A 23,698-nucleotide genomic window follows, 5' to 3' on the forward strand; every position below is an offset into this window, starting at 1 on the left:
ATGTGCGTTGAATAATTTCATTTTTTTTAAATTTATTGAGGCTTGTTTTATGTCCCAGCATATGATCTATTCTGGAGAAAGTTCCGTGAACACTAGAAAAGTATGTGTATCCTGGTGATTTGGGATGTAATGTTCTGTATATGTCTGTTAAATCTATTCATTTATCAGATTGTTTAGGTTTTCAATTTCCTTATTGGTCTTCTGTCTGGTTGATCTATGTATAGGAGAGAGAGTGATGTGTTGAAGTCTCCCACAATTATTGTGGAAACATCAATTGCTTCCTTTAGTTTTGCCAGTGTTTCTCTCATATATTTTGTGGCACCTTGATTGGGTGCATAGACATTTATGATTGTTATTTCTTCTTGTTGAATTGCCCCTTTTATTAGTATGTAGTGGCCTTATTTGTCTCTCATAAAATCCCTGCATTTAAAGTCTATTTTATCTGAGATTAATATTGCTACACCTGCTTTCTTTTGGCTGTAACTTGCATGAAATATTTTTTTCCATCCTTTCACTTTCAATTTCTTTGTGTCCCTGTGTCTAAGATGAGTCTCTTGTATGCAACATATTGATGGCTCATTTTTTTGTTGATCCACTCTGTGAATCTATATCTTTTAATTGGGGAGTTTAATCCATTTACATTCAATGTTATAACCGTGAAGGCATTTCTTGAATCAGCCATCTTATCCTTTGGTTTATGTTTGTTATATATATTTTTCCCCTCTCTCTATTAATATCCTTTATTGTACCCATACCAAATCTCTTCAGTACTGAACCTTTCTCCAAGTCTCTCTGTCCTTTCTTTGTTTCTCTGTCTGTAGGGCTCCCTTGAGTATCTCCAGTAGGGCAGGTCTCTTGTTAGGAAATTCTCTCAGCATTTGTTTGTCTGTGAAAAATATAAGCTCTCCCTCAAAATTGAAGGAGAACTTTGCTGGATAAAGTATTCTTGGTTGGAAATTTTTCTCACTCAGAATTTTAAATATATCATGCCACTGCCTTCTCCTCTCCATGGTGGCTGCTGAGTAGTCACTACTTAGCCTTATGCTGTTTCCTTTGTATGTGGTGAATTGCTTTTCTCTTGCTGCTTTCAGAACTTGCTCCTTCTCTTCCGTGTTTGACAGTGTGATCAGAATATGTCTCGGGGTGGGTTTATTTGGATTTATTCTATTTGGAGTTCGCTGAGCATTTATGATTTGTGTATTTATGTTGTTTAGAAGATTTGGGAAGTTTTCCCCAACAATTTCTTTGAATACTCTTCGTAGACCTTTACCCTTTTCTTCCCCTTCTGGAACACCAATGAGTCTTATATTCGGACGTTTTATATTATCTATCATATCCCTGAGGTCCGTTTCAATTTTTTCAATTTTTTCCCCATTCTTTCTTTTATGCTTTCATTTTCCATTCTGTCATCTTCCAGGTCACTGATTCGTTGCTCAACTTCCTCTAGTCTTGTACTATGAGTGTCCAGAATCTTTTTAATTTTGTCAAGTTTCTTTAATTTCCATAAGATCATCTATTTTTTTATTTAGTCTTGCAATGTCTTCTTTATGCTCTTCTAGAGTCTTCTTGATATCCTTTGTATCCCGTACTATGGTCTCATTGTTCATCTTTAGTTCTTTGAGTAGCTGCTCTAGGTGCTGTGTCTCTTCTGATCTTTTGATTTGGGTGCTTGGGCTTGGGTTATCCATATCGTCTGGTTTTTTCGTATGCTTTATAATTTTCTGTTGTTTTTGGCCTCTTGGCATTTGCTGAACTTGATAGGGTTCTTTTAGGATTTGTAGACCAATTGAAGTCCTTATCTCTAATTTATTAGATCTACAGCTTTGTGGAGTACACTTTCTCTAACTAACCAGCAGGTGGCATCCACGAGCCACCTGTTCTCCACAAGCCAGTTCTCCCCTGCTTTGCCTTTGTGGTGAGTGGGGGAGTGAGTCTTGTGGGGTCCAATTGGTGTACCAAGCTTGCGTGTGTAGTTGGTGTTGCCCGTCCTATATATGGGGCGTGTTTCTGGGCAGTCAGGGAGGGGGGTGGCTTTAACAATCAAATCTCCCTGGTGATCCTGGAGTTTTAAAGCTGCTGCAATAGTCTAATCCTTCAGTTCAGTCCTGCCACAGTTTGTCTCTGCCACTGACCCACAAGTCCTTGGTATTGGAGTATGGCTCCTGAGACTTGCAAGTGGGTCCCTCTTCCAGGCAGTGCACCCCCTGGTCCTCTGTTGAGGGATGACTGTGCTATTTCACAGGTGAGTGCCATCCCCCCAGGGTGGTTCTGGGCTGCTGGGCTGTGGAGGGAGGCTCCCAGTCTGCTCAAATGATGGCTGAATGGGGCTTTGTTAATTCACACTGCTCCACCTTCCCAACTCTGGGACAATCAGCTGAGGTTGCAGGGAAGGCTAATGTCCACGCCCAGTTTTGTGGTGTGTGCCTGTTATTTGAAGCACTTCCGTCAAACTGGGTTGTCTGGGGCAGCTCTGGGCTATGGGGCTGGTGATGGGCAGGAGTGTTTCCTGTCCACCAGGATGATGGCTGTGAGCGGACACCCCCCTTTTCTTGGGAAGTTGTGGTGTTTAGTGAATTTTCTCAGCCACTGGATTATTGCCTTTTGTCTCAGAGCTCTCTTAGTTCTGCTCTTGTCTTGACCTGCCCAGATTGCAAGTCTTTGAGACTTTCTGTATTGGGCTTCTTAGAGTAATTGTTTTAGAAAAAGAAAAAAGGATTAAAAAAGAAAAAGGATTAAAAAAAAAAAAAAAGGGCCCTCCTCACAGATCTAATGGGTTATCGAAATGCTAAGAGACAAAGCAATTAGGGCCATTAAGGAAAAGTCCACAGGGCAGAGAGATCAGCTTTTCTTCAGGATTTGCATATGAGCCTCAGGGCCTGAGCTCTGCCCTTCCCCTTTCTATGTTCACCAGAACTCCAAAAATCCTCCACTTTTATTTTGGAGTTTTTTGTGCTGTTTTTTTCTATGCCTGTCTCCTCTCTGCTGGGCTGGCTGCTCTCAGATTCTCTGGTGTCTGGTCTCAGTCTATCTATGGTTGGAGTTTGGATCAGTAGAATGAGTTTCTGATAAGAGCTGCCACTGCAGTTCTCCCTTCTCCTTCCCGGAGCTGACAGCTCCTCCTCCCATGGGACTGAGCCTGGCAGGGAGGGGTACGGGTCCCCTGGCCACAAAAACTTACAGATTTCGCTGATTTCAGAAGTTCCACATTTTCATGAGTGTTGAATGAAGTATGCCCAAAGTCAGATTGCTCTGTGGTGTCCAGTCCACGCAGTTCCTGGCTTTCTACCTACTTTCCTGGAGGAGTAACTAAAACATACAGCTCACCAGACTGCCATCTTGCCCCACCTCCTCCTGGTAACTTTTATTGATGCACTGCCACCGTGTACCTGTGGGAGGACACCTTTACTGGTGACCACTTATGTCCTCTTTGGACAGTTTTGACCCCCCACCACCAGAGATGATATTCACCTAGAGTAGTTTGCATAATTATATTTTGAAAAATATCAGTCCCCAATATAAATTCTGAAAAAGGACATAGGTACACTGTGTACTTTTGAGGTGGTAACTGGCAATCTGCACAAGCAGTTGTTGTTGTGTTGCTTTAATACCTTGGCCCCCACATCCAGCAATGGTTAGCATAGGACATCCAGTTCATGGCCATTTCCCATATATTAAGGCGCATTCTGCTCCAATGTCTACTGAAGCTAAAATCCTATGCTCATTAGTGCGGGACCAAAAGATAGTTCTTTATGTGGTCTCCAATCCCCAGGGTCCCTATATATTGTTCTTATCTGGGGATCTCAACATACCCCCCATGCTAGGGTGACAGGGGTCCCCAGACCTCCTTGGCCGGGAGGCAGAGGGCTCTTTACATGGTATTGGCTGCGTCTTTTGGCCAGAATCCACGTCCTCCTCCAGTGACCTGGTTTCAAGCTTCATAAACCTCTGCTCCTTGGGCAGCTGCTTCACAGTTTAATACTGCATTTGGCTGCCCATTGATAACCTCAGTTTTAGCTCAAGCACCTATTGTATCTCTCCACATTTGACTAAATGATGCCCAGTTTGGACCATCATGTCTCCTTAGGACACGAGCCATAGCTCTGACTCTAGCTCCCCCTCACGTTAGGTGATCTCTCTCCCAGGTGTGCAATCATTTGGGCAGCCTGTGAGATGGGCTGTCCTATAAGTGGGCTGAGAATGGGCACCAAAGTCCCATACCACTGATTGGGAGCAGTATGTAGAATTATCTCACTAATTCCTGCAGTGTAAATTACACTATCTGGTCCAATGGCACCTGGTGTATAAACCACATGATTCACCCCTATCCCCCTCAATACATCTTGTAGTTCATCAGTGGTATTCTAATAGAGGGGTTAAGGGGGAAAATCCCCCTTGTGGGGCTGCACCTCCTTACACTGGAATATAAACCAGTTAAGTAGTGAATCTGTTTCCATTTTAGGGGCTATCAAATATATGCATTGACACAGAGGAGGATGGGTGGTAAGAGAGGACAGTTTACTCATCTCATACCCTGAGAGCTGTACACTGTCTGTACCAGTATCCCCCAATCGCAGTAGCCAATTTGATAAAAGTTCTTTAGGTTTTTGCCTATACTGAGTCCTAATTTCTTATAATTCAGAAGTGGTAAAATCATGCATTGTAATGTGTTCTTTGCTCAGTGGGTGCAGCCGGGGATGCAGCTGCATCAGTGACGTCATACCATCATGGGACATGCTCTGACTTAATCTTACGTCTGACTAGAGGGCAAACAAATTTACATACTTCATCCTCCTTCTCCCAGTCAGACTTGGAATTCTCATCACTTGAATAGAAATCCACTGGGTCCCAACCTTTAGGATACCAGTCAGGGGAAGTTGAAATATGTCTTACTCAAAATTTAGGTAACTTCCACCCCCTTACCCAAGAATAACGACAAGTTAATATTTCCAAATTTTCATCTACTTAGCGTAGCCTCTCATTGAAAGCATCTTTCAACTCTGCTTACGCTACCTGCATATCCCTCTCTAACTTAAGTTCCTCATTCAGGCGGCAAACTGCTGCTTTGGCCAACAAGGCCTCTTCTGCAGCTGATCACAAGGCCTCCAAGAGTGGCCAGGCTACAGCTGTGGTGGCCCGGCAGCTTTCCTTTTTCTTATGAAATCCCAAATCTCCTGTAGCTTGTTACAGGAGGGCTATTAGTCCAGCTGTGGAGTTATGAGCATCTCCATACTCCCTCGGTGGTCCCCATTCATCTAGAAGGGTAGCCACCTCACCCCACATGGATGTTGCAAGCCATTCCAGGGTTTCCCTGGGGAATCCTCCCTTGCCAGTATTCATGCCTTCTGCAGACAGGGGTTCATGGGACTCCTGGCTGGCTCACCAAATGCCCCAGCCTGACTCAACCCCAAGGCCAAAGAATATGCCAGGCAGAAAGTTGCTCATGAATTTTAATTAGGGTCTTACTTACAGGAGGCTTTTTCCCAATGGCAAATGGTTGGGAAATGGAAGTCAATGATCTGTGCCAACAAGAGGAAGAAGAGTGCCATATAAAGCTCAGCAGAACCTCACTAGATTTGGCTACAAAGAAACCTCAGGTGACTCTCATGAAAGTTGTTTAGCAACAGTGATTAGGCTCAATGACCTTCAATGTCTGTGCTCTGGTCACAGTTGCTGCATGCTCAAGGCTCCATCCTTTTCCCTAAGGGAGGGTGTGGGTGCTGACCCCTGGGCTGCCACACTACCTTTCCTCTACTGCCTATCTCAGAATTATAAACTATCAGTCTGGAGGGGCCCTGCAATAGAGGCATCAAACCTCTTTTATCTTTAAACAGGCCAGAGATGTTTCCAGACCCACAGTAATTTGGTGTCAGCAAAAGCACAAATAGGACTCTCTTTCCAGTGCTCATTCAGATTGTAGAAAATAATAGCAGCTGCAATTCAGCCTCAATTTTTCAGCCACCTGAGTGCTGCCTTCCACAGAAGACAAGAGGCTGTGAATCAGGCGCCCCTCTGGGCCTGGGAAGACACCAGTCCTCCTTTTCTGGGCTCCTGGCCTCAGGTGCTCAGTTCTGCACAGGCCTCAAAATGAGCCTGAAACATGGCCCCATCTTCAAACATGTGGAAGGTGCTGGCTGTTTTTCAGGTCTTGCACCAGGATGTTGTCTCCTGCACTGGGTCTCACAGGGGAGCACCCTGAGGCCACTTCTGTGGAGTCACCCAGTGCCTTCAGCTTATGCCCCAGGTCCCTGAACCAGGCCAGCCCATGGCCTCTTGCCAAGATGGACACAGAAGCCTCTGCACAGATCTTCTTATGTCTGGTCCACCCCCTCCAAACATTCCTCCCCAGACGGCCAGGGCCATATGTCTAAAATGATACCTGTCCTGATTGGGCACCAACGGGTCTGGCTTCCCACTGCCCCTTACCCACAGCTCCTACTTGGGGACTCTCTTCTCAGGTCCTTGTCTGTCAGGGGGAACAGCAGGTTTTATGTAGCTTCTAATCTCCCTACACTGATGGTTCAGATGCCCCTTCCAGGAAGCCCTCCCAGACTGCCTCTCTGCAGAAGGAAACTTCCCCACACTGGGCCCTCACAGCACATGGCACGTATCATCATCCAGCCTGCATATGGCGAGTTTTACACCAGGGGCTCCTTCCGCCAGGGGCAGTGTCTTATCCAATGCCAGCCAGGGCTCGACAAGGGAAAGGCCTCAAATGAATGAATGAATGAATGAACGAACACCTAACACCCAGTCTTTCCTAAATGCAGAAGCTTTATTAATGCAAGAGAGGAAAGATCTGAGAGACGAAAACTGGTGGTAGATGAGGATGGACCCAGATATCCGAGGGCGCCCACCCCCAACTCTGTCTCAGTTTTTCCTTGTGTCCTAGGACTCCATGTTTCCCTTCTTCCTCTCCTCCTCGTGCTGTTTCTCCAGAGGCCTGCACAGATCCTAGTGGGGAGAAGTCTCAGTTGTGGGGGAGGAAAAATTTTTTCCTTGGGGATGGAATAAACTCTGGACTCTGGAACCAGCCCCGCCCGGCTCCCAACTCTGCCTCTGTCACTTCCAAGCTGGGTGACCTTGGGGAAGTCACAGTCCCTTTCTAAGCCTCAGCTCATTCGTTTCCAAAATAGGAGACCAGACCCTGAACCACTGTCCTATACTGAGTACTTCCAACCTGCTAGGCCCTGAGGCAGAGTCTCCTGGGTTCTTCACAACTTCAACACATATCACAGAGGATGAAACAGGCTCAGCATGGCCCATCACCTGTCTGAGGTCATCTGGCCAAAAGATGGGGGAGGCAGGCTGTCAACCAGGTGGTCTTCTCTGCAGGAAGTAGCTTGCCCCCCACCCCGTAGGCAAAAGTGCAAATGGATGGAGGTGTTTTCATTTTAATAGTTACGAAATTATTTCATGTATATTAAAAAAAGTGTAACCAGCTCATCAGCCCTGTGATTCCACAGATAATGTTGCATATTACAAGAACAAATAAAGCCTTGCATTAAACATGGGTTTAAAGAAAAGCCTTGCCAACGTGGAATATGACTCCCGGGGAGGAATGTAGACCTGGCATCGTGGGACGGAGAACATCTTCTTGACCAAAAGGGGGATGTGAAAGGAAATGAAATAAGCTTCAGTAGCAGAGAGATTCCAAAAGGAGCCGAGAGGTCACTCTGGTGGGCACTCTTATGCACAATTTAGACAACCCTTTTTAGGTTCTAAAGAATTGGGGTAGCTGGTGGTGGATACCTGAAACTATCAAACTACAACCCAGAACCCATGAATCTCGAAGAGAGTTGTATAAAAATGTAGCTTATGAGGGGTGACAATGGGATTGGGAAAGCCATAAGGACCACACTCCACTTTGTCTAGTTTATGGATGGATGGGTAGAAAAATAGGGGAAGGAAACAAACAAACAAAGGTACCCAGTGTTCTTTTTTACTTCAATTGCTCTTTTTCACTCTAATTATTATTCTTGTTATTTTTGCGTGTGTGCTAATGAAGGTGTCAGGGATTGATTTAGGTGATGAATGTACAACTATGTAATGGTACTGTGAACAATCAAAAGTACAATTTGTTTTGTATGAATGCGTGGTATGTGAATATATCTCAATAAAATGAAGATAAAAAAAAGAAAAAAAAAAAAAGAAAAGCCTTGCATTTATCATGAGTTTGAAGAAAACTATTAAGGAGATATTTAGCAGGTAATTCTCGGTTATGCAAAAATCACACGTGATCCTGGACTTGCTGCAGTTTGGATGACAAAGAATCCACAATTCCCATTCCCCATTGCACAGGTAATAAAAGCAAACAATGAGAGCAAAGGACAATGGAGAGCAGGAAATGGCAAATGACACTGCCTAGGGTGAGTCTGTTCCACTCCTCCCCCCACCACACCTTAGCTGGACTGCTCCCCTCCAGTTTGCCTTGCAAATCCTCCCACCTGCTCTGGGCATCCTTCCTGATTGCACAGTGTCTTTCCCCACAAGGGCTCTCACCCAGCACCCCCAGGCCTCCAGGAAGCTTGGCTGTCCCAGCTTCAAACAGGAAGCCCTGCTGTGCTGTGCAGCCTGAGCTAGTGGCCATCCCTCTCCTGCCCTCCAGGACTGCTGACAGCAGGCCCAACCCCAGGCCGGCACTGGACACAGCTGGGCCCTCTTGCACTCACCTTTTTCCCATCCAAGTACAGGATTTCATCGTCCTGCAGGCCCAGGCACTTGAGGGCTTCCTGGAACTTGCTCAGTTGTTCCTTGGTCACCTCCTGCTTCCTGGCTGGAGGGGGTGGGAGGGGCCTGGGTGAGGATGCTGGGAGATCCAGGCGCGAGGCCAGGCAGGGCTGGGGTCTGTGGGCCACCCCAGGGGTGGGTGAGCCTGGGTGAGTTTGAAGTAAGGGGCTGCCATGTGTGCCTACCGTAGAAGCCTAGTCCCCGGTTCTGCTCATCTTCCGGGAAGACTAACGTTATGAAGGTCTCAGGGTCCTTGACGAGCCTAAGGTGGATAAATGGTCCTCTGTCCTGCACTGGAAAGGAAAAGAGCCTCAGGGTGAGCCCGAGAGCAGGGCAGGGTCCCCTATTACATGAGGACCCCTGGGCGTGCCCAGGCTCACTCAGCCAACCAGTGAGTCCCCAGTTTCTCTCCCCATTTTACAGATGAGGAGACTGAGGTTCAGGGAGGAGAAATTGAGGCAGGTAAGTGGGGCCAGTTCAGCTGCACTGGCATTTGTCTGTCCCTACTTGATGCTGTTCCATAGTGATGACTGGGACATGCATGAAACCACTGTCCGCCCAATACACGGGCTGCCACCCTCCACTTCCAGAGGATCTCAGAGTGACTAAGAGAAAGACAGGTCTTGACCCAGCCTTGGGTCTGAGTCCCAGTTCTAATTACAAGCTGTGTGACCTCAGGGAAAGCCTTTGACTTCTCTGTGCCTCTGACTCCTTATCCGTAAATTAGCAGGATCATGTCATGTCCTCTTAGGGCTATTAATTCAGTTGATTCATGTACAGCACTTTGAGCAGTGCCTGGCATAGGAAAAGCTTAGAATTGGTGGTGACTTTTCGTTGATCACTGCATGCACGGGCGCCAGGGCCACAGAGATATAAGCCGGGAGCCCCTCCTATGTTCTCTTTAGCCCCAGCCTCCTCCTCTGGGCTCTGCAGCCTGTACATGGTCCTCCCCTCTGCACACAGCCCCCAAGGCTGATGCTCAGGCTCACCACTCTTAGAAGAGGTTCCGTTCTGCCGCTGGATGGCCATAGAGCTGACAAAGTAGATGCACTGGTCCTCGCTAAATTCAGACACAAAGTGAGATGACAGGGTCAAATGGTCAAGGAGAGAAGGACAGGCACTCAGGACAGTAAAGAAGGGACAAGGTTCAGGCAGAGATTCCAGTCAGCCCTCCCACTCCACGGGTGGGGACACAGAGCGAGGCCAGGGAGGGGGGGTACTTGCTCCCATATTCCTGCTGCTCCAAGGAGATCCCAGAGCTGGCACCTTGGGGATGTGTGTGTGTGTGGCAGGGGGTGGGGGGTGGGGTGGGTGCAGAGGGCTGGCTTGTGGGGATCTCACATGGTCTGGTAGTTTCTGAGAAGTAGGGTGTCTTCCTTCAGGTTGGGGTCAATGTAAAAGAAGGCTGCCTGGACTGGCCTAGTCATCTTCTTGAACTCAGGGTTGCGTAAGACTGCGGCGATGAAAAACCACTTGCCGGAGAGCTGGGGGAAAGGCGGGAGAAATAACGGGGAGCTAGAGGCTGAGTCCTTGAGGGGTTCAGGCATATCCTCCCCACTTTTGCAAACAGGGAAGCAGAGAGAGCCCAGGTGGGGAGTTGGACGTGCAGGAGCTCGTGCCACGAGCCAGGCATCTCTCGGGACGCCCCTCCATGCCCAGCACAGAAGTGCCCCTGCTGACACCTCAGAATGGAGCTTCTGAGTTTGGAGGCAGGAGATGCTTCCTGAATTTCCATGGATTTCACCCCAGGATCCAGGAGGGGAAGGGTAGAGTCAGAAGCCAGCAGGGGGAGGGCAGCCCAGAGACGCCGGGTCTGGGTCTCACCCTCTCCAGGAAAGCATCGGTGATCGGCACGGTCTTCAGGAAGGCACACCTGGGGTCCTGGGTGGTCAGCAGGGGAAGGAGGCTCAGAGCTGCGAGGGCCCAGGGTAGCGTCATGCTGCGGCAGGAGGCACCTGGAGTTGCCCAGATGTGCGGCCAGTGGGTACAGTGACCTTTATACCAGCTGTGGGGGGGCAGGCAGGGCCCAGCAGGGTCCTCTGGGGCTGTGACACAATCCGGGGATGGTTGGGAAATGCCTTGCACAAAACCCTCCCTCCTTTCCCCTAAGGCAGCTCCAGGTGAAACCCCGAAGCCCAGGTCTAATTTGGGTCCCCTTTGGCCAAGGGGTTTCGAAGGACTGAGGGGTCTGGCTTATTCAAGGCTGGGATGGGTGCAGGGCTGGAGTGATATGAAATATTTTTAGTCCACAAATTACATTACAGGAGTCAGCCACTCAGCAATCTCATGGTTTTCGTGAGGGGGACCCAGCAGTAAATCAAGTGCCGATGGTGCCTTAGCGTCTCCTGGTTGGATAGCCTGGGGATTTCGGGGTTTGGGGATTCAGTTCCCACTGAGAGTGGTTCCAGCTCTGGAAGCAGGAACATTTCCAAAAGAAGGCGACATCTAAGTTGACTGTCTTATTGCTAGGAAATAGATTACTTGAACCAATTCCCAACATCTAAAAGAAGACAGTAAGTCCACGCTCATCCCCACCCCGGGCCATTCAAGCAGGAGCCTGTCTGTCTTTTCTCCAACATTCCCCCATCAAGGAGCAGTGATCAACAACTAGAAAATGCAATAAATGCTCTGAAATGAGTCCTGCCCATTTGCATTCCTATCTGATGCACTCAAATATTTCCCCACGTGAATTAATGCTTTCAAAGAGTATTATTATCAAATACTTACAATTTTGTATTCTCACTCATTTCTCATATTTTGCATCATAGTTCATGTTTTATTGTAGCCTGTAGTTATAATTTTCTTGGATACAAAATCTTTCATTCACTTCATCATGTTCTCTCTGCATGTCTACAGCATTTTGTATTTTGAGTTTTGTCTGGATGTCAGACAGCAACCAAAGTACTCCCGAAATATTCCATAGTAGCAAGAAAAAGAAAACCACATGTCCACTAGAAGTGGACATGAATGTTCATAGTGGCATTATTCACAATAGCCAAAAACTAGAAACAACAAAAATGTTCATCAACAGGTAAATAGGAAAAAAATTGTGGCATTTCTATAAAATGAAATATTGCTTAGCAATAAAAGGAATGAACTACTGATGCGAATTTAAAAATGTTATGCTGAGCAAAAAGAAAACAGGTAACAGGGTAATATTACGTTTCCATTTATATGAAATTCTACAATGGTCGGATCTCAACGCTAGTGATAGAAATCCAACCAGGGGTATGCTAGGGTGGGGGGTGGGGTGGTGGGGTTTGACTGCAAAAGGGCACAAGAGAACTTTCTGCAAGGGGTGGCAGTTCTATATTTTCATTGTGGTGTTGGTCCTCCATATATAGAGATTTCTCAAAACCTACTGACCTGTAAACCTGAAATGTATGCATTTTACTATATGCAAACTGTACCTCAATAATGTCCATTTTTTAAAAAACCCTCCCCCAAAGCAGAGAAAGCAAAAACAAGGCAAATAAAAAAAACACATAATGATTCTTAATGCCCTCCCAGTGTAGCGATGCATCAGTGAGACTCTCTCCACATCCTTGTCAGAACTGGAATTCCCCATTTTTTCTTTATATTTTGCCAGCTCAGTTTGGTTTTTGAATTTGCACGGATTTAGTTTGATTCTTGAAAAAGTGGAGCTTATCGGGAGGGGAGGAGTGCAGGTGAGGGTGTAGCGTGTCAAGGAATGGAAGTTCTGTGGGGCTGGAACAGATGATGCAGACGAAAATTCCCGGGTCAATGGTGGAGAGGTTGGCGGGAGGCCAAGCGTGCAGGGCATGGGAGCCAGGCTGAGGGGTGTGGTGGGACTCTGGGGCACGCAGGAGATATTGAAAGATGTCAAGTGGGTTGAGGGTGACATCACGAGATGTGCTCTTTAGAGAGATCGCTCTGTCCGTCTGCAGTAAGGACATGGGGACATGGTGGGAGAATAGCCTGGAAGGGCAAGTGGAGGCTGGAGCAGTGGTCCAGTGTGAGAAGACGGAGGACAGAGCCCTGACACTGTTTATTTCAAGGAGAGGCTGCACATCCTGTAAGGATATCAGAATCCTGAGCTTTAGAGGGCCCCACATACAACACAGACACACAGACACACACACACACACACACACACACACACACACACACACACAAAGAGTTTATTAAATAACACATGAGCACCTCTGTCACTTGGGAACTGGTGGCACGTCCTGGCACAGAATGACCCACAGCCCGAAACACCCATTTTCAAGACCAACACCGTTCAGGTCCCAGGCAGACAATTCTCAACATGTTGTACTGCTTATTCTTGAAGCAAAAGGCCACGGCATTGAAATGTCCTGATGATTTGAGGGTGATGCTGCTGCTGACATTGTAGACAGCCACTGCTTTGGAGTTTAGGGAGGGGTGGAATGGACAAACCAAGAAGACACATCAATTAGCGCAGGGTGGTGGTGAAGAGCTAGGCTGGATCGACCACTTGCTAGCTGTGTGGTCCTGGGTAAGTTACTTCTCTGCAACGTGTGTCAAGTTTTCCATCTCTAAAATGAGGCTAATCATAGTACCCACTTCATCCAGTTGTTATGAAGGTTAAAGCAGTTTCGTTTATAAAATGCACATTCAGTGGAACAAATCTGCTTCCAAGACTCTCCTAATCATCATAACTGTCACCATCCATTTAGGACAAGCTGGGGTGGGGAGCCAAGAAAGAAAGAATGCAGAATTAAAGAAATACATCAGTAATTGCAGATTACATCCCACTTCTAAAGACATCAAAATGCAAAAATATGTCTATGCTGGATTGAAGAAAATAGAATGTTTCCTTCATAGAGATGAGATCTAAAATGATGGCTCAGAGAGGTAAGATGACATGGTGAAGGGTCACACAGCAAGTCAGCTTTAGGGAATTGGAAATGCATCCATCAAAGCTCCTTCATTTCTGGAGAAAGCCTATTTGAATATTTTGTCACCAAGGCAAGGGTTTAGCTTTGGTGACAAACATGTGATCTCTTTCCTAATGCACGACCCCGAAGAAAAGAGCAAACCGTCCTAATAGGAGCTCTGTGTCTCAGCTGAGAAAATACCCACCAAATAGGTTTGCTCAAGTTCAAATCCTCTTGTGTCATTTTGGCAACTTATGTAACTTCTTTGGGCCTCCTTGCCCACCTCTGAAAATCCAGGGAAATAATGTGTGTCACACAGGTTGTGCGTGAGGTGAAAGTGTGTCACACTTAGAGTGTACCTGGCTCATGGTGGGAGCACAGGAAATTTGTTATTGAAATTGTCATTTGGGGTTTGAAATTGTCAATTTCAAACTGTCAATTTTATAGGTCAAAAAGCACTGGAATATTATCAATTTCATATAGTTTACCCCGCAATGATTGACTCTATCTTTGCTTGGCAAGCAGGACAGGACACACCATCCCCATTTTGCAGAGAGAGAAACTGACACACGGGAGAAGTCATAAGCTTCCCAGGGTAAGATTCCGGTCCAGAAGTTGGGACTGGAGCCCACCTGCCAGCCTCTCCCTCTCCACCTGCCCCTCCTGCACTTTCCCAACACCGCGCTGCAGACATTCTGGGATTTATTTGACTGTTCTTCTGTTTCTGTTTCTTCCTCTGTGAAATGGATTGTGGTGAGTATTCAGTGAACTTGATGGAAGGTCCACAGCACATCCAAGGTGGCCAGCAAACCCTAGTGCTTCTAATGCTCCTAGAATTTGGGCTGAGGTTGCCTTGAAGTTTGTCCAGCCGCTGGTCAGCAGGATTGAGCATGCTCAGTGGCTCAGACCAGAGCGGCCCTTTAAAAGCTCAGTGGGCCTGTGCTGCCACCTGCCGGCCATCCGCTTACAGCCTGCACCGGGGGCTCTCCAGCCAGGAGGGGTTTATTCTAGTGTCTGCCCTGCGGGAAGCTTTGGGTGACTTTCAGGCCAAGCTGGTCATCAAAATAACAGAAAGTGGGGGTAAGTGGGAACCCAAAATTTCACCAGATAGTCCCTAGGGGAGGCTGTTGCTTATTGGACTCAGAAAGCCTGTTCATTCCCCCAGATGGTGTTTATCAGCCTCCCCTGTGTGCCCATCAGCACAGGGCAGAGGCGCTGGCCCAGGGCAAGTGTGGGTGTGAGGCCCAGCGCTGCCGCTCCCCAGCTCCCCAACCCTGGGCCAAGGTGCTGACATGGCAGAGCACTCAGCAAAGCCAGACAGTGCACACGGCCTTGTAGCTAACTTTCCCACTGATCTCCATGGCCACCCTGGGAGGAGTGGAAAATGCCACTTTAGGTGGGGAAATGGAAGCCTGGAAAGGTGAAATAACTTGCCCAGGTCACCCTACTAGCCAAGGAGATTAGCCGGGCTACGGGCACCGGCCTCCAGGGCCTGAGCTGTTGAGGCCAGCAAGTTACACTGCCTCCACGTCACTCGGCTCCTGCAAGCTACACTTCCTTCCTCATCTATAAAATAAGGATAATGATGCCAACAGAATAAATGAGACACTGCTGGCAAAGCACATGGTCTCAGAGCCTGGCACCTGGATACCGGGGAAGAGGGCACTAGCCCTGGTCTAGGCACTGTGTTTAACCTTTTGAGGAACTGCAAGTCTGTTCTCCAAAATGCCTGCAGCATTTTACATTCCCATCAGCCGTGTGTGAGGGTTCCAGTTTCTCCACATCCTCATCAACACTTGTTGTTGTCTGTCCTTTATATTTTTGCCATAGTGGTGGGAGTGAAGTGTGTGAAGTGCCATCTCATTGTGGTTTTCATTTGCATTTCCCTGATGGCTAATGATGTTGAGCATCTTTTCATGTACCTGTTGACCCTTTGCATATCTTCTTTTGAGAAATGTCTGTTCAGATCCTGGTAAAGCCCTTTATATGCACTGTGCAGTTAACAGAAGTTAGAAAGTAGAGGCACAGGAAGAAAACCAGAATTTGCTGAGCCCCCACAGTGTGCCAAGGAAGAGGCCACTGAATGACTCAAGCCAGGTCCTCCCAAGCTCAGTCCTGCCCTATTTATGTGAAATGCCTCTATCCCGTCCCCATGTATTCCATAACCCAAAGGCCATGCCCCCTTCTTGCTCACTGAAGGTTTCCTTGGTAGCCCTGTCTGAATGCAGTAGTCACCTAGAGACATCTGGGCCTTAACCCATGGTCTCTCAGCCCCTGTCACCCAGCACTAGAAACCACACCCCATTCCTGCAAGTCCAGACTGAGAGAAGACCTTTCCCCCCACCTGCCCTGGATGAGGAGCACCAGACCCTTCACCTCCCACTGAATCCTAGTTGTTCCCACATTTCTCCGAGGCTCCACGTTTGGCAAATGGGGCCACATGCCATGACCCCTTCAGTGAAGGGGGTTTGGCTGCAGAGCCTGGTGTGGTCCTGGGTCCCCCAAAATCCTGGCTTTCAGGTTAGAAGCTCTCAGAGGACTGGGTTCCCGTCCCTTCCATCATCCGGCCTGGTACACGGTCTGCATATGGTGGTTGGTCAACAGATGCTTGTTCCACGTTCCGGTAGCTGAAGTGCCTATTCATGAGCACCTGTTCCAGGCCAGGCCTTCTCACCTTTATTAGTGCCCCTCATCCTTCCGAGTTCCTCAAGGTAGGTGTTTGTTGCTCCCATTTTAGGGATGAAAAAACACTGTACAGAGAGTGGAGGCCAGTAACTCAGCTGGGGGTTAGTACTGGGTCCCAACCCAGGCCTCTTTGGCTCTCCCAGCTTTCTCCAGGTTCACGAGCCGCCTCCCTGTCTCCTCAGGTACTCCACACCCCCAGGACCTACCTCAGCCCCCACAGCCCGAGCTGCTGCAGAGTGGCCGCCCACAGCCTCCTCCCGGCCGCTCGCCCAGCTCCCCCTGGATGACCTGGAGGAGCTCAGTGAGGCCCTGAGCCGCGCCGTGAGGGCCGCCAGGAGCGTCTGCACCACCACCAGGCACATGAGCCACTCCCTGCTGGCCGCCCTGCACCAGGCCCGCAGCCCACGGGGCTCCTGCCTCTTCTGACCCCCTCGCGGCTCAGAGATGGGTGGGCGGCAGGAGGGCCCAGCAGCCCGCCGCTGCTGTAGGCCAAGGGTCCAGGGGTCGGCCGGAGCTGGAGGCCCAAAGGAGCCCAGAGAACCCCCCAGCAGGAGGCGACCCCCAGCACAGGCCCCGCCTGCTCAGTCTGGGTTTTTCAAGGGAGGGGGCATCGCGGGTCATCCAGAGAATAACTTCTTGGGGGACCAGCCTCCTGAAGGCGGAGAGGGGACTGAGGCACCCTCTGTCCAGCCTGAGCCTCTGGAAGGGTTTTTTCCTCTCTGCACTTTCCCGCTCTGTCTAATAAGATATATTTACACGTGAACTGACAGATCATTTTTTAAACTTGTTACTGGAGCTCTGTTCTAGTCAAGCAAGATGTTACTGGAGCTCCATTCCAGGCTTGCTGTCTTGTCGCAAGAAAGAATTCAAGGATGAGACAAGCAGGTAAAAGCAAGTGAGGAAAGTTTATTGAAGCAAGAAAGAAAGTACACGCTCAAGCGGTCACTTTGGGTATGCTCAAGAGAGACACACACACGTTGTTTGGCACATGGGTTTTAACAGATCCAACAAAGTGAGGTGGGGTTTGAGATGTTAGTGTGATTGGTGAGTAAACATTCTAATTAAGTATTGAAGTAGGCTATTGTGACTGGTTGTCTATATTCTTTTTATTCTTTTTTTGTGGAATATAACATATATATATAGAAGTGAAAACTTCCCAAGTGCAATTTAACAAGTATTTAGACAGCAAATTTCAAAGAATATTATGGGTCACAGTTCAACAGTTTGTTATTTCCTTATTGTGAACCATAACATATACATAAAAAGGTGATAACTTTCAAATTACAATTTAAGATATACAGCAAATTTCAAAGAATGTTATGGGTTACAGTTCTACCATTTCAGTTCTTTCCTTCTAGCTATTCTAATACCCTAGCAACTAAGAAAAAGAAAATTATATAGGGATTCAGTATTCATAATCCTTTGTTAAATCCTATCTTATCTGTTGCTACCCCTTCCTCTAGTTTAATCACTTTCCCGATCTTCAGGGATGTCTAGGCAGTGACCACCCTAACTTGTCCATGTTGAAAGGGGCTGTCAACATTATGGGAGTATACATTATTGTGATTGGTTAATGAACATATGAATTAAGGCTTGTAACTAAGCTGTTGCAGTAGGCTGAATAAGCATTGAAATTAAGGACTGTGAACAGGTATGAGGATTATTTCAAAACCCTTGTCAGCCCTAAGTGAGCAGGGCAGGAACTGTATTAAGTCCCCACCATTTAAAAGCAATTAGGTATGGAGAGTCAGGGTGATGAGGAATATAGAAAGCATTTTAAAGATCTAGGACTGCTACTCAGCGGGCTTGCTCTGGAAAGCCCTCATCCCATACAGTTAGTTTCTTTGCTTAAGGATTTCCCTTGGGATGCCCAGAGGCCTTGATCCAGCAGGGGCCTCGGGGTAAACAAGGGGTAAACACTAGCCAGGTTTACTAGTCTTAATGTTGCCCCCCTGGGAGTGAAGATTTTCCCCTAGAGGGGGTTTAGGGCATTCGGGGACAATAAGAGATTGAAGGGATATCAGAATGTTCTTGTGATTACAAAGAAGAAGGGTAGTGGAGGTTTTAATTTTGGCTTTACTGTCACCTTCCATAACTAAGTTTGCGTGGAGGTAGGCTTAGAGTGGCAGTTCAGGACAGAGTGGCTCTAGTGTTAATTAAGAAATTAATAATTTTACCTGCCTGGAAGAGTGTCAAAAGTCTCCTTTAGGTTAAAGGTCAGATGTGAAGTTGGCAGAGCTATACGTGGCCTCGGGCACTTTTGGTTTTTTCACTTGCCCCAAGTAGGGCTCTATGGACCGTCTTGCACCTCCACCCCATTCCTCTGGAGATGGTGCAGTCCCTGGGCCTTAGCCTATGTTGGTGGCACCTGGGGCAAGCCTCGGCGGGTCCTGAGGTTGAAGGGTGCCTAGGGGTTTCTGGCCTTCTAAGCCAGTGACCGTCTGATTCACAGTTGAAGGGAGGCTCTTGTGGCCTGGAGCCATGATTTGGGTAACTTGCCAGGGGCAGGGTGCTTTTAGCAGTGACTGCACTAAACTGAGCCTGTACTCTGGTTTTCTGCTTCCCTCTCATTGCCTTCTCCTCCTCTTTGGCCTCATCTTGACTGTTCAGGACAAAAAAGGCCGTTTTAACAGGTTATTAGTGAGAGTCTGTGGGACTACGGAGAGCTTTGCAGCTTTTTCTGAATATTAGGGGCAAACTGGCCCATGAAATGAGTGCCTAGCAAAATTTGAAAGTTTCTGGAATCCGGGCTAACATTAGTAAACTTTTTAGGGCCCTTATTAACATCTCCTGGAACAGAGCTGGGTTTTCCTTTTCTTCCTGAGTGATCTTCTGTAGTTTATTACAATTAACTGGCTTTGCGGTCCATTTTCTCATGTCTTTCAGCAAACAGGTGCTTTTCCTTTAAGGGAAATGAAGACGTGGGCGTAACACAAGTGATTCGTTCTTCTCGGGTCCTCATTTTCATAGAGAGCTATAAACATCTGGGCATAGGAAATTTTTTGACTACTTTTCCTGTCTTTTATAAAAGAGATTCAATTGACCAACTATCATTTTCAGTTCCTTCAGTACTTTCACAATAGCCAGTGGAGTATTTCTGCAGTTCCCCATGGTGACCTAGGGCTGCAGCTATGGGTATATAGCCCTGGATTCCTTTGTTCCTTCCCTTAGTGTATTTTCTTCCCAAGTGTTTAACTCTATTATTATTTTTAAAACTGTGCTATGACTCTGTCCTTTGGATGAGGCTTCATCCCCTGACATCAGCAAAGAGCCCCAACAATATTCATTGGTTGAATCCAATTCTTATGACTATGCATCTATGGTACACATTTAAATAAATTTCTTTTGCAAAGGGCTTTATGCAGGCACAGTGCTTTTGACGCTTACAAAACACTTCCATATGAATTCTTGCATCTAGGTAGATGGTTAAGAGTTAGACTTGCTTGCAGAGCCATTGAGTAGCAAAGCCCACCGTAGAATCCCGTTAAGTTATGCTCCCACAGCACATTATTTGCATTTCTATTTCAGCCCCCCTATTAAACACTGCAATTTTCTCTCACTACATCTGCTCCTGAACAAGGCCCTGTCTCCTTCATTTTCTAATCCCTAAAACAAACAGATTTTGCAGTATACACCAGGATTCCAAGCCCTACTTTTTCTCACAGGGCCTCAGTTATGAACCTGATTTCCACACACCGCTGCTCCATCTACCCCCTAATCCCCGCCGCTTGGGATTTCCACAGCAGGACCAATGAAGCTTTCTGCTTAGAGAAAATTATTTAACGAGTTTCCCCTGCCCACGCAACTAGCTACCCCAATTCTTACCACAACCCGAGGTGAAAGCCGGGATGCAGTGCGAGGATTCAACTCTGCTGTGCTCAGTTGCAGGGGCTGCGCCTGGAATTTTTAAACCGGAGCCCACGGGGCCACCGGGGCAACCAGGCGAGGCTTGTCAGCCGCAGCCCGCCGCCTTGAACATGCGTGTCAAGGGGAGTGCAGAGCTCCGCGCGGGTAGCCCAGTCTAGCTCCACTGCAACCGAAGCAGAGTTTCCGACACTAGGTAGCAGGCTTGCGGTCGAGGGGCCCGGGGAGAACAAGAACGGCTCCGAGATGGAAAGACCCGGAGAGAAAAGTAGTGGCTAGGGGCGCCCCCACCTTCCGGCTAGTCCCGATGGCAGCGTGTAAACTCCGCCAGGGGCGCCGCCCATTCCGCGTATACTCGAGTCCCTGAGCGCAGCTTGGCGGCTCCCCCGCCCGCACCGCCACGGGTTTTGCACCTCCAGCCCCGGCTTGCAACCTGGCGCACACGCTGGGGCGCAGGGCGCGGGCGCACGGGGGCGCGGGGTTTGCTGCTGCCTGGCCTGTCCCGGGCTCTGCACATCTTGGCTGGCGGTGGCGGCTCCGGGGCAGAGAGCGCGGGAGGGGCCGAGGACTCCGGCGGGTCGTTGCGCTGCCTCCTCGGACACGCGCCCCTAACTCGGGGGCGGGGCTCACAGGGCACCCATCACCCTGATAGAAAGGGCCAATGCCTGGAAGCCTCGGCGCCCGGGGAGTGGGCCCTCCTCCTCCCGCGGCCTCCCCACCGGCCCCAAACCTGACAAGCCCTTTTCTCCTCCCGGGTCGGTGCCGGAGCTGACGGAGGGAGGGAACGGTGGGGAGGGGAGTGCAGCTCGCTTCGGGGTTGGCTTTCTTCTCCGCGGTGGTGCCGGCTAGCAGCTCGGCAGCAACCGAAACCGGGGCGTCGGGCATGGGACCAAGGCGACAGAGGAAGGTGCTGGCTCCGGGTGGGTGCCAGAATTGCTCTGCTGATCAGGCCAGGGAGGGGCTGCGCTGTGAGCCGGCGGAGGCTAAGAGGGTCTGCATGCTTATTACAAGACGATGAGGGGGCTTACCAGCTCGCACAGACTCAGCTCGCTCCAGTCAGGATGGCCGGGGTGGAGGGCTGCGGGTGGGGGTTGGGGTGGGGGTTCCTTACCCTGCGAAAGGACTTCTGGCTGGCTCACCAAAATAGCTGTTACCAGAGCTCCCGTTCTCCACCAGGAAGATGTTCCTGGAGCTCCATCTGGCGGCAAGAAACAATTCAAGGATGAGACAAGCTGTATAAGTAAGGAGAAAACTTGACTGAAGAAAGAAAGTACATACTTAAGCAGTGAGTGCAGGTGTGCTCAAGAGAGAGCCACATGCTACTTGTATGGCACCTGGATTTTTAACAGATCAAACAAAGGGAGATGGGGCTTGAGATGTTAGTGTGATTGGTGAGTGGGCATTCTAATTAAGTATTGAAGTAGGCTATTGCAATTGGTTGTCTATACATTCTTGTGATTGGTTAATAGACATGTAAATTAAGGCTTGTAAGTAAGCTGTTGCAATAGGTTGAATAAGCATTAAATTAAGGATTGTGAACGGGTTATTGTGATTGGCCCATGCTGTGTGGTTGAATAATGTATCTTACTTTGTTCAACCACCTCCGGTTTTAGGAACCTGACTGTTCTTACCAGATGCCCACCTCCCTCCCTTCAATGAGTACAAAGGTGCCTCAGAGCTTGCAAGATATTTTTCCTATGTCTAACTTGCCTCAGACAGGATTGTTTCTGGTCTTGGAGACAGCTCAGGAGGACAGAAAAGAAGGAAAAGGGCCAGGGTCTGTGGTGCAGACCTGTCTCCCTTTTTGTGACCAGCACAACTCGGGACTAAGTGACTCTGTCTTTGCTCCTGGTGATGGGTGGCCAGGGGGTACCTGGGGCCCCGGATGGACATGCACCCAGCTTCCCTGCGGTCGGAGAGGCTATTCCCACAGGCCCACTGGGATGGAGACCACCCACGGAGGGCCCCAGGAAGCTGTGCCGCCACGGCCCTCCCAGCCTGCACCCTGAGGCCCCGGCTCTCTCCCTGGATCCCTGTGGCATTTGGTGAGTGGCCACCACATGCCAGGCCCTGGTTTGGGTCCCAGTCCATGGCCTGGAGGCCAGGCTGCCTCCTGCTCCCCCACCCCACAGCAGTGCTTACCTCAGCATTTCAAGAACATGTGTGCATAGATGATGTTTGTATATTTGAGGCATTTAAAAATCCATAATTGTTAGGAGGGCAAAATGAATCTTGCCCTTACACCAAAAAAAAAAAAAAAAAAAAAAAAAAAAAAAAGAAAGAAAAAAAAAAAAAAAAAAAAAAAAAAAAAAAAAAATATTCCCAAAGCCCATTGCATTTCTGGCGTGTGTCATCAACTTGTGGTTTCTAAAGTCAGCTTTGCGGGGTGGGAGAGTAGCCACCCAGACAAGCCCTTCGCCCAGGGGACCTGTGAGGTACACGTTCCCAGACTGCCTGCCTCCTTCTAGTGGCTTCTGCTTCTCCAACTTTCTCCCACTGCCTATCTCAGAATCATAAACCAGCATGCAGGAGCCCCTGCAATAGAGGCTGCCTGGCCAAGCCCCTTTTTACAGATGCCAGAGATGTTTCAAAAAGCACGGCAAGTTGGTGTCAGCAAAAGCATGGACTGGACTCTTTCCAGTGCTCCTTCTGAACACAAACAATAACGGCGGCTGCCGTTTCATGAATATTCACTAGAAGCCAATCCCTGAGCTGAGTACTTGGCAGGTCACACCCCACCAGACCCCATGCCAGTCTGCAAGGTTCCCACTGTGACCCCTTATTATTGAGGAGAAAGAGGTTCCACGGGGCTGCCAGCCAGGGTTCAAACCACGTTTGTTGACTCCAAAATCCATGTTCTTAGTTTTCTCCTATTCCTATACCCAAGTGACTTTTTTCCTCTCTGATTCTGTTTCTCATTCACTTAGATTTTTCTTCATCCCCACCACTCTCCTCACTCTCTTCTCCTCAGCCCTATCCCCCACAAAGGAACCATTTCTATTTTATTTTCCACCTGATCCTCCCCAGTAGAGTGAAAACTGGCATCTTGGTAGAAGAAACACTGAAATGGAAAGATTTCTCATAGGTGCTGAGCCTGCAGTTCCAGATCTTTCTGGGCTCTCAAGGGCTGTTCCATCTGCTAGAACCTGATCAGGTGGGGAGGGAGGAGCTGGGCTGGGGGCCCACAGCAGGGTCCCCAGCCTCAAGCTCATGGGCACAGCAGTGACCCCAACTGTTTAACAAAGGATGCTAGAGTCTGGGATATGTGGAGCTTGGCTCTTGGGAGGGGAGGCAAAGGGCATTGGCTGCGTGGACCCAGGACTGGGCAGGGCTCCAGGGCTATGGACCTGCCACTGAGCAGGTAGAATGGCCTGAATCATTCAGCCCCAGTTTTTCAGCACCTGAGTGCTGCTGCTCCCACAGAAGACAAGAGGCTGTGAATCAGGTGCTTCTTGGGCCCGGGAGGAGGCCAGCCCTGCTTTGCTGGGCTTCTGGCCTCAGGTGTCAGCTCTGCACAGGCCTCAAAGTAAGCTTCTGAGTGGCCCCATCTCCATGCT

The 23,698-nt window shown here is 48.6% G+C and overlaps 1 protein-coding gene and 1 long non-coding RNA gene across 2 annotated transcripts; one reads left to right on the forward strand and one right to left on the reverse strand.

Annotated features, from left to right (window-relative positions):
• Positions 1-6,753: 6,753 nt before the first annotated feature.
• LOC119505267 (alpha-1-acid glycoprotein-like) lies at positions 6,754-10,710 on the reverse strand. Its single transcript, XM_037797917.1, has 6 exons — positions 10,552-10,710; positions 10,069-10,211; positions 9,717-9,787; positions 8,913-9,020; positions 8,670-8,773; positions 6,754-6,951 (listed from the first exon to the last, which is right to left on the reverse strand). Exons 1-6 carry the CDS (start codon positions 10,663-10,665, stop codon positions 6,886-6,888), a joined length of 606 nt encoding a protein of 201 aa, XP_037653845.1. The 5' UTR covers positions 10,666-10,710; the 3' UTR covers positions 6,754-6,885.
• A 9,828-nt stretch (positions 10,711-20,538) lies between these two features.
• LOC119504896 lies at positions 20,539-22,352 on the forward strand. Its single transcript, XR_005210650.1, has 3 exons — positions 20,539-20,896; positions 21,318-21,381; positions 21,861-22,352. It is a non-coding gene; the product is annotated as an uncharacterized LOC119504896 (long non-coding RNA).
• The last annotated feature ends 1,346 nt before the right edge of the window (positions 22,353-23,698 follow it).

Source organism: Choloepus didactylus, chromosome 10 (assembly GCF_015220235.1).
Source record: "Choloepus didactylus isolate mChoDid1 chromosome 10, mChoDid1.pri, whole genome shotgun sequence".
NCBI lineage: Eukaryota > Metazoa > Chordata > Mammalia > Pilosa > Megalonychidae > Choloepus > Choloepus didactylus.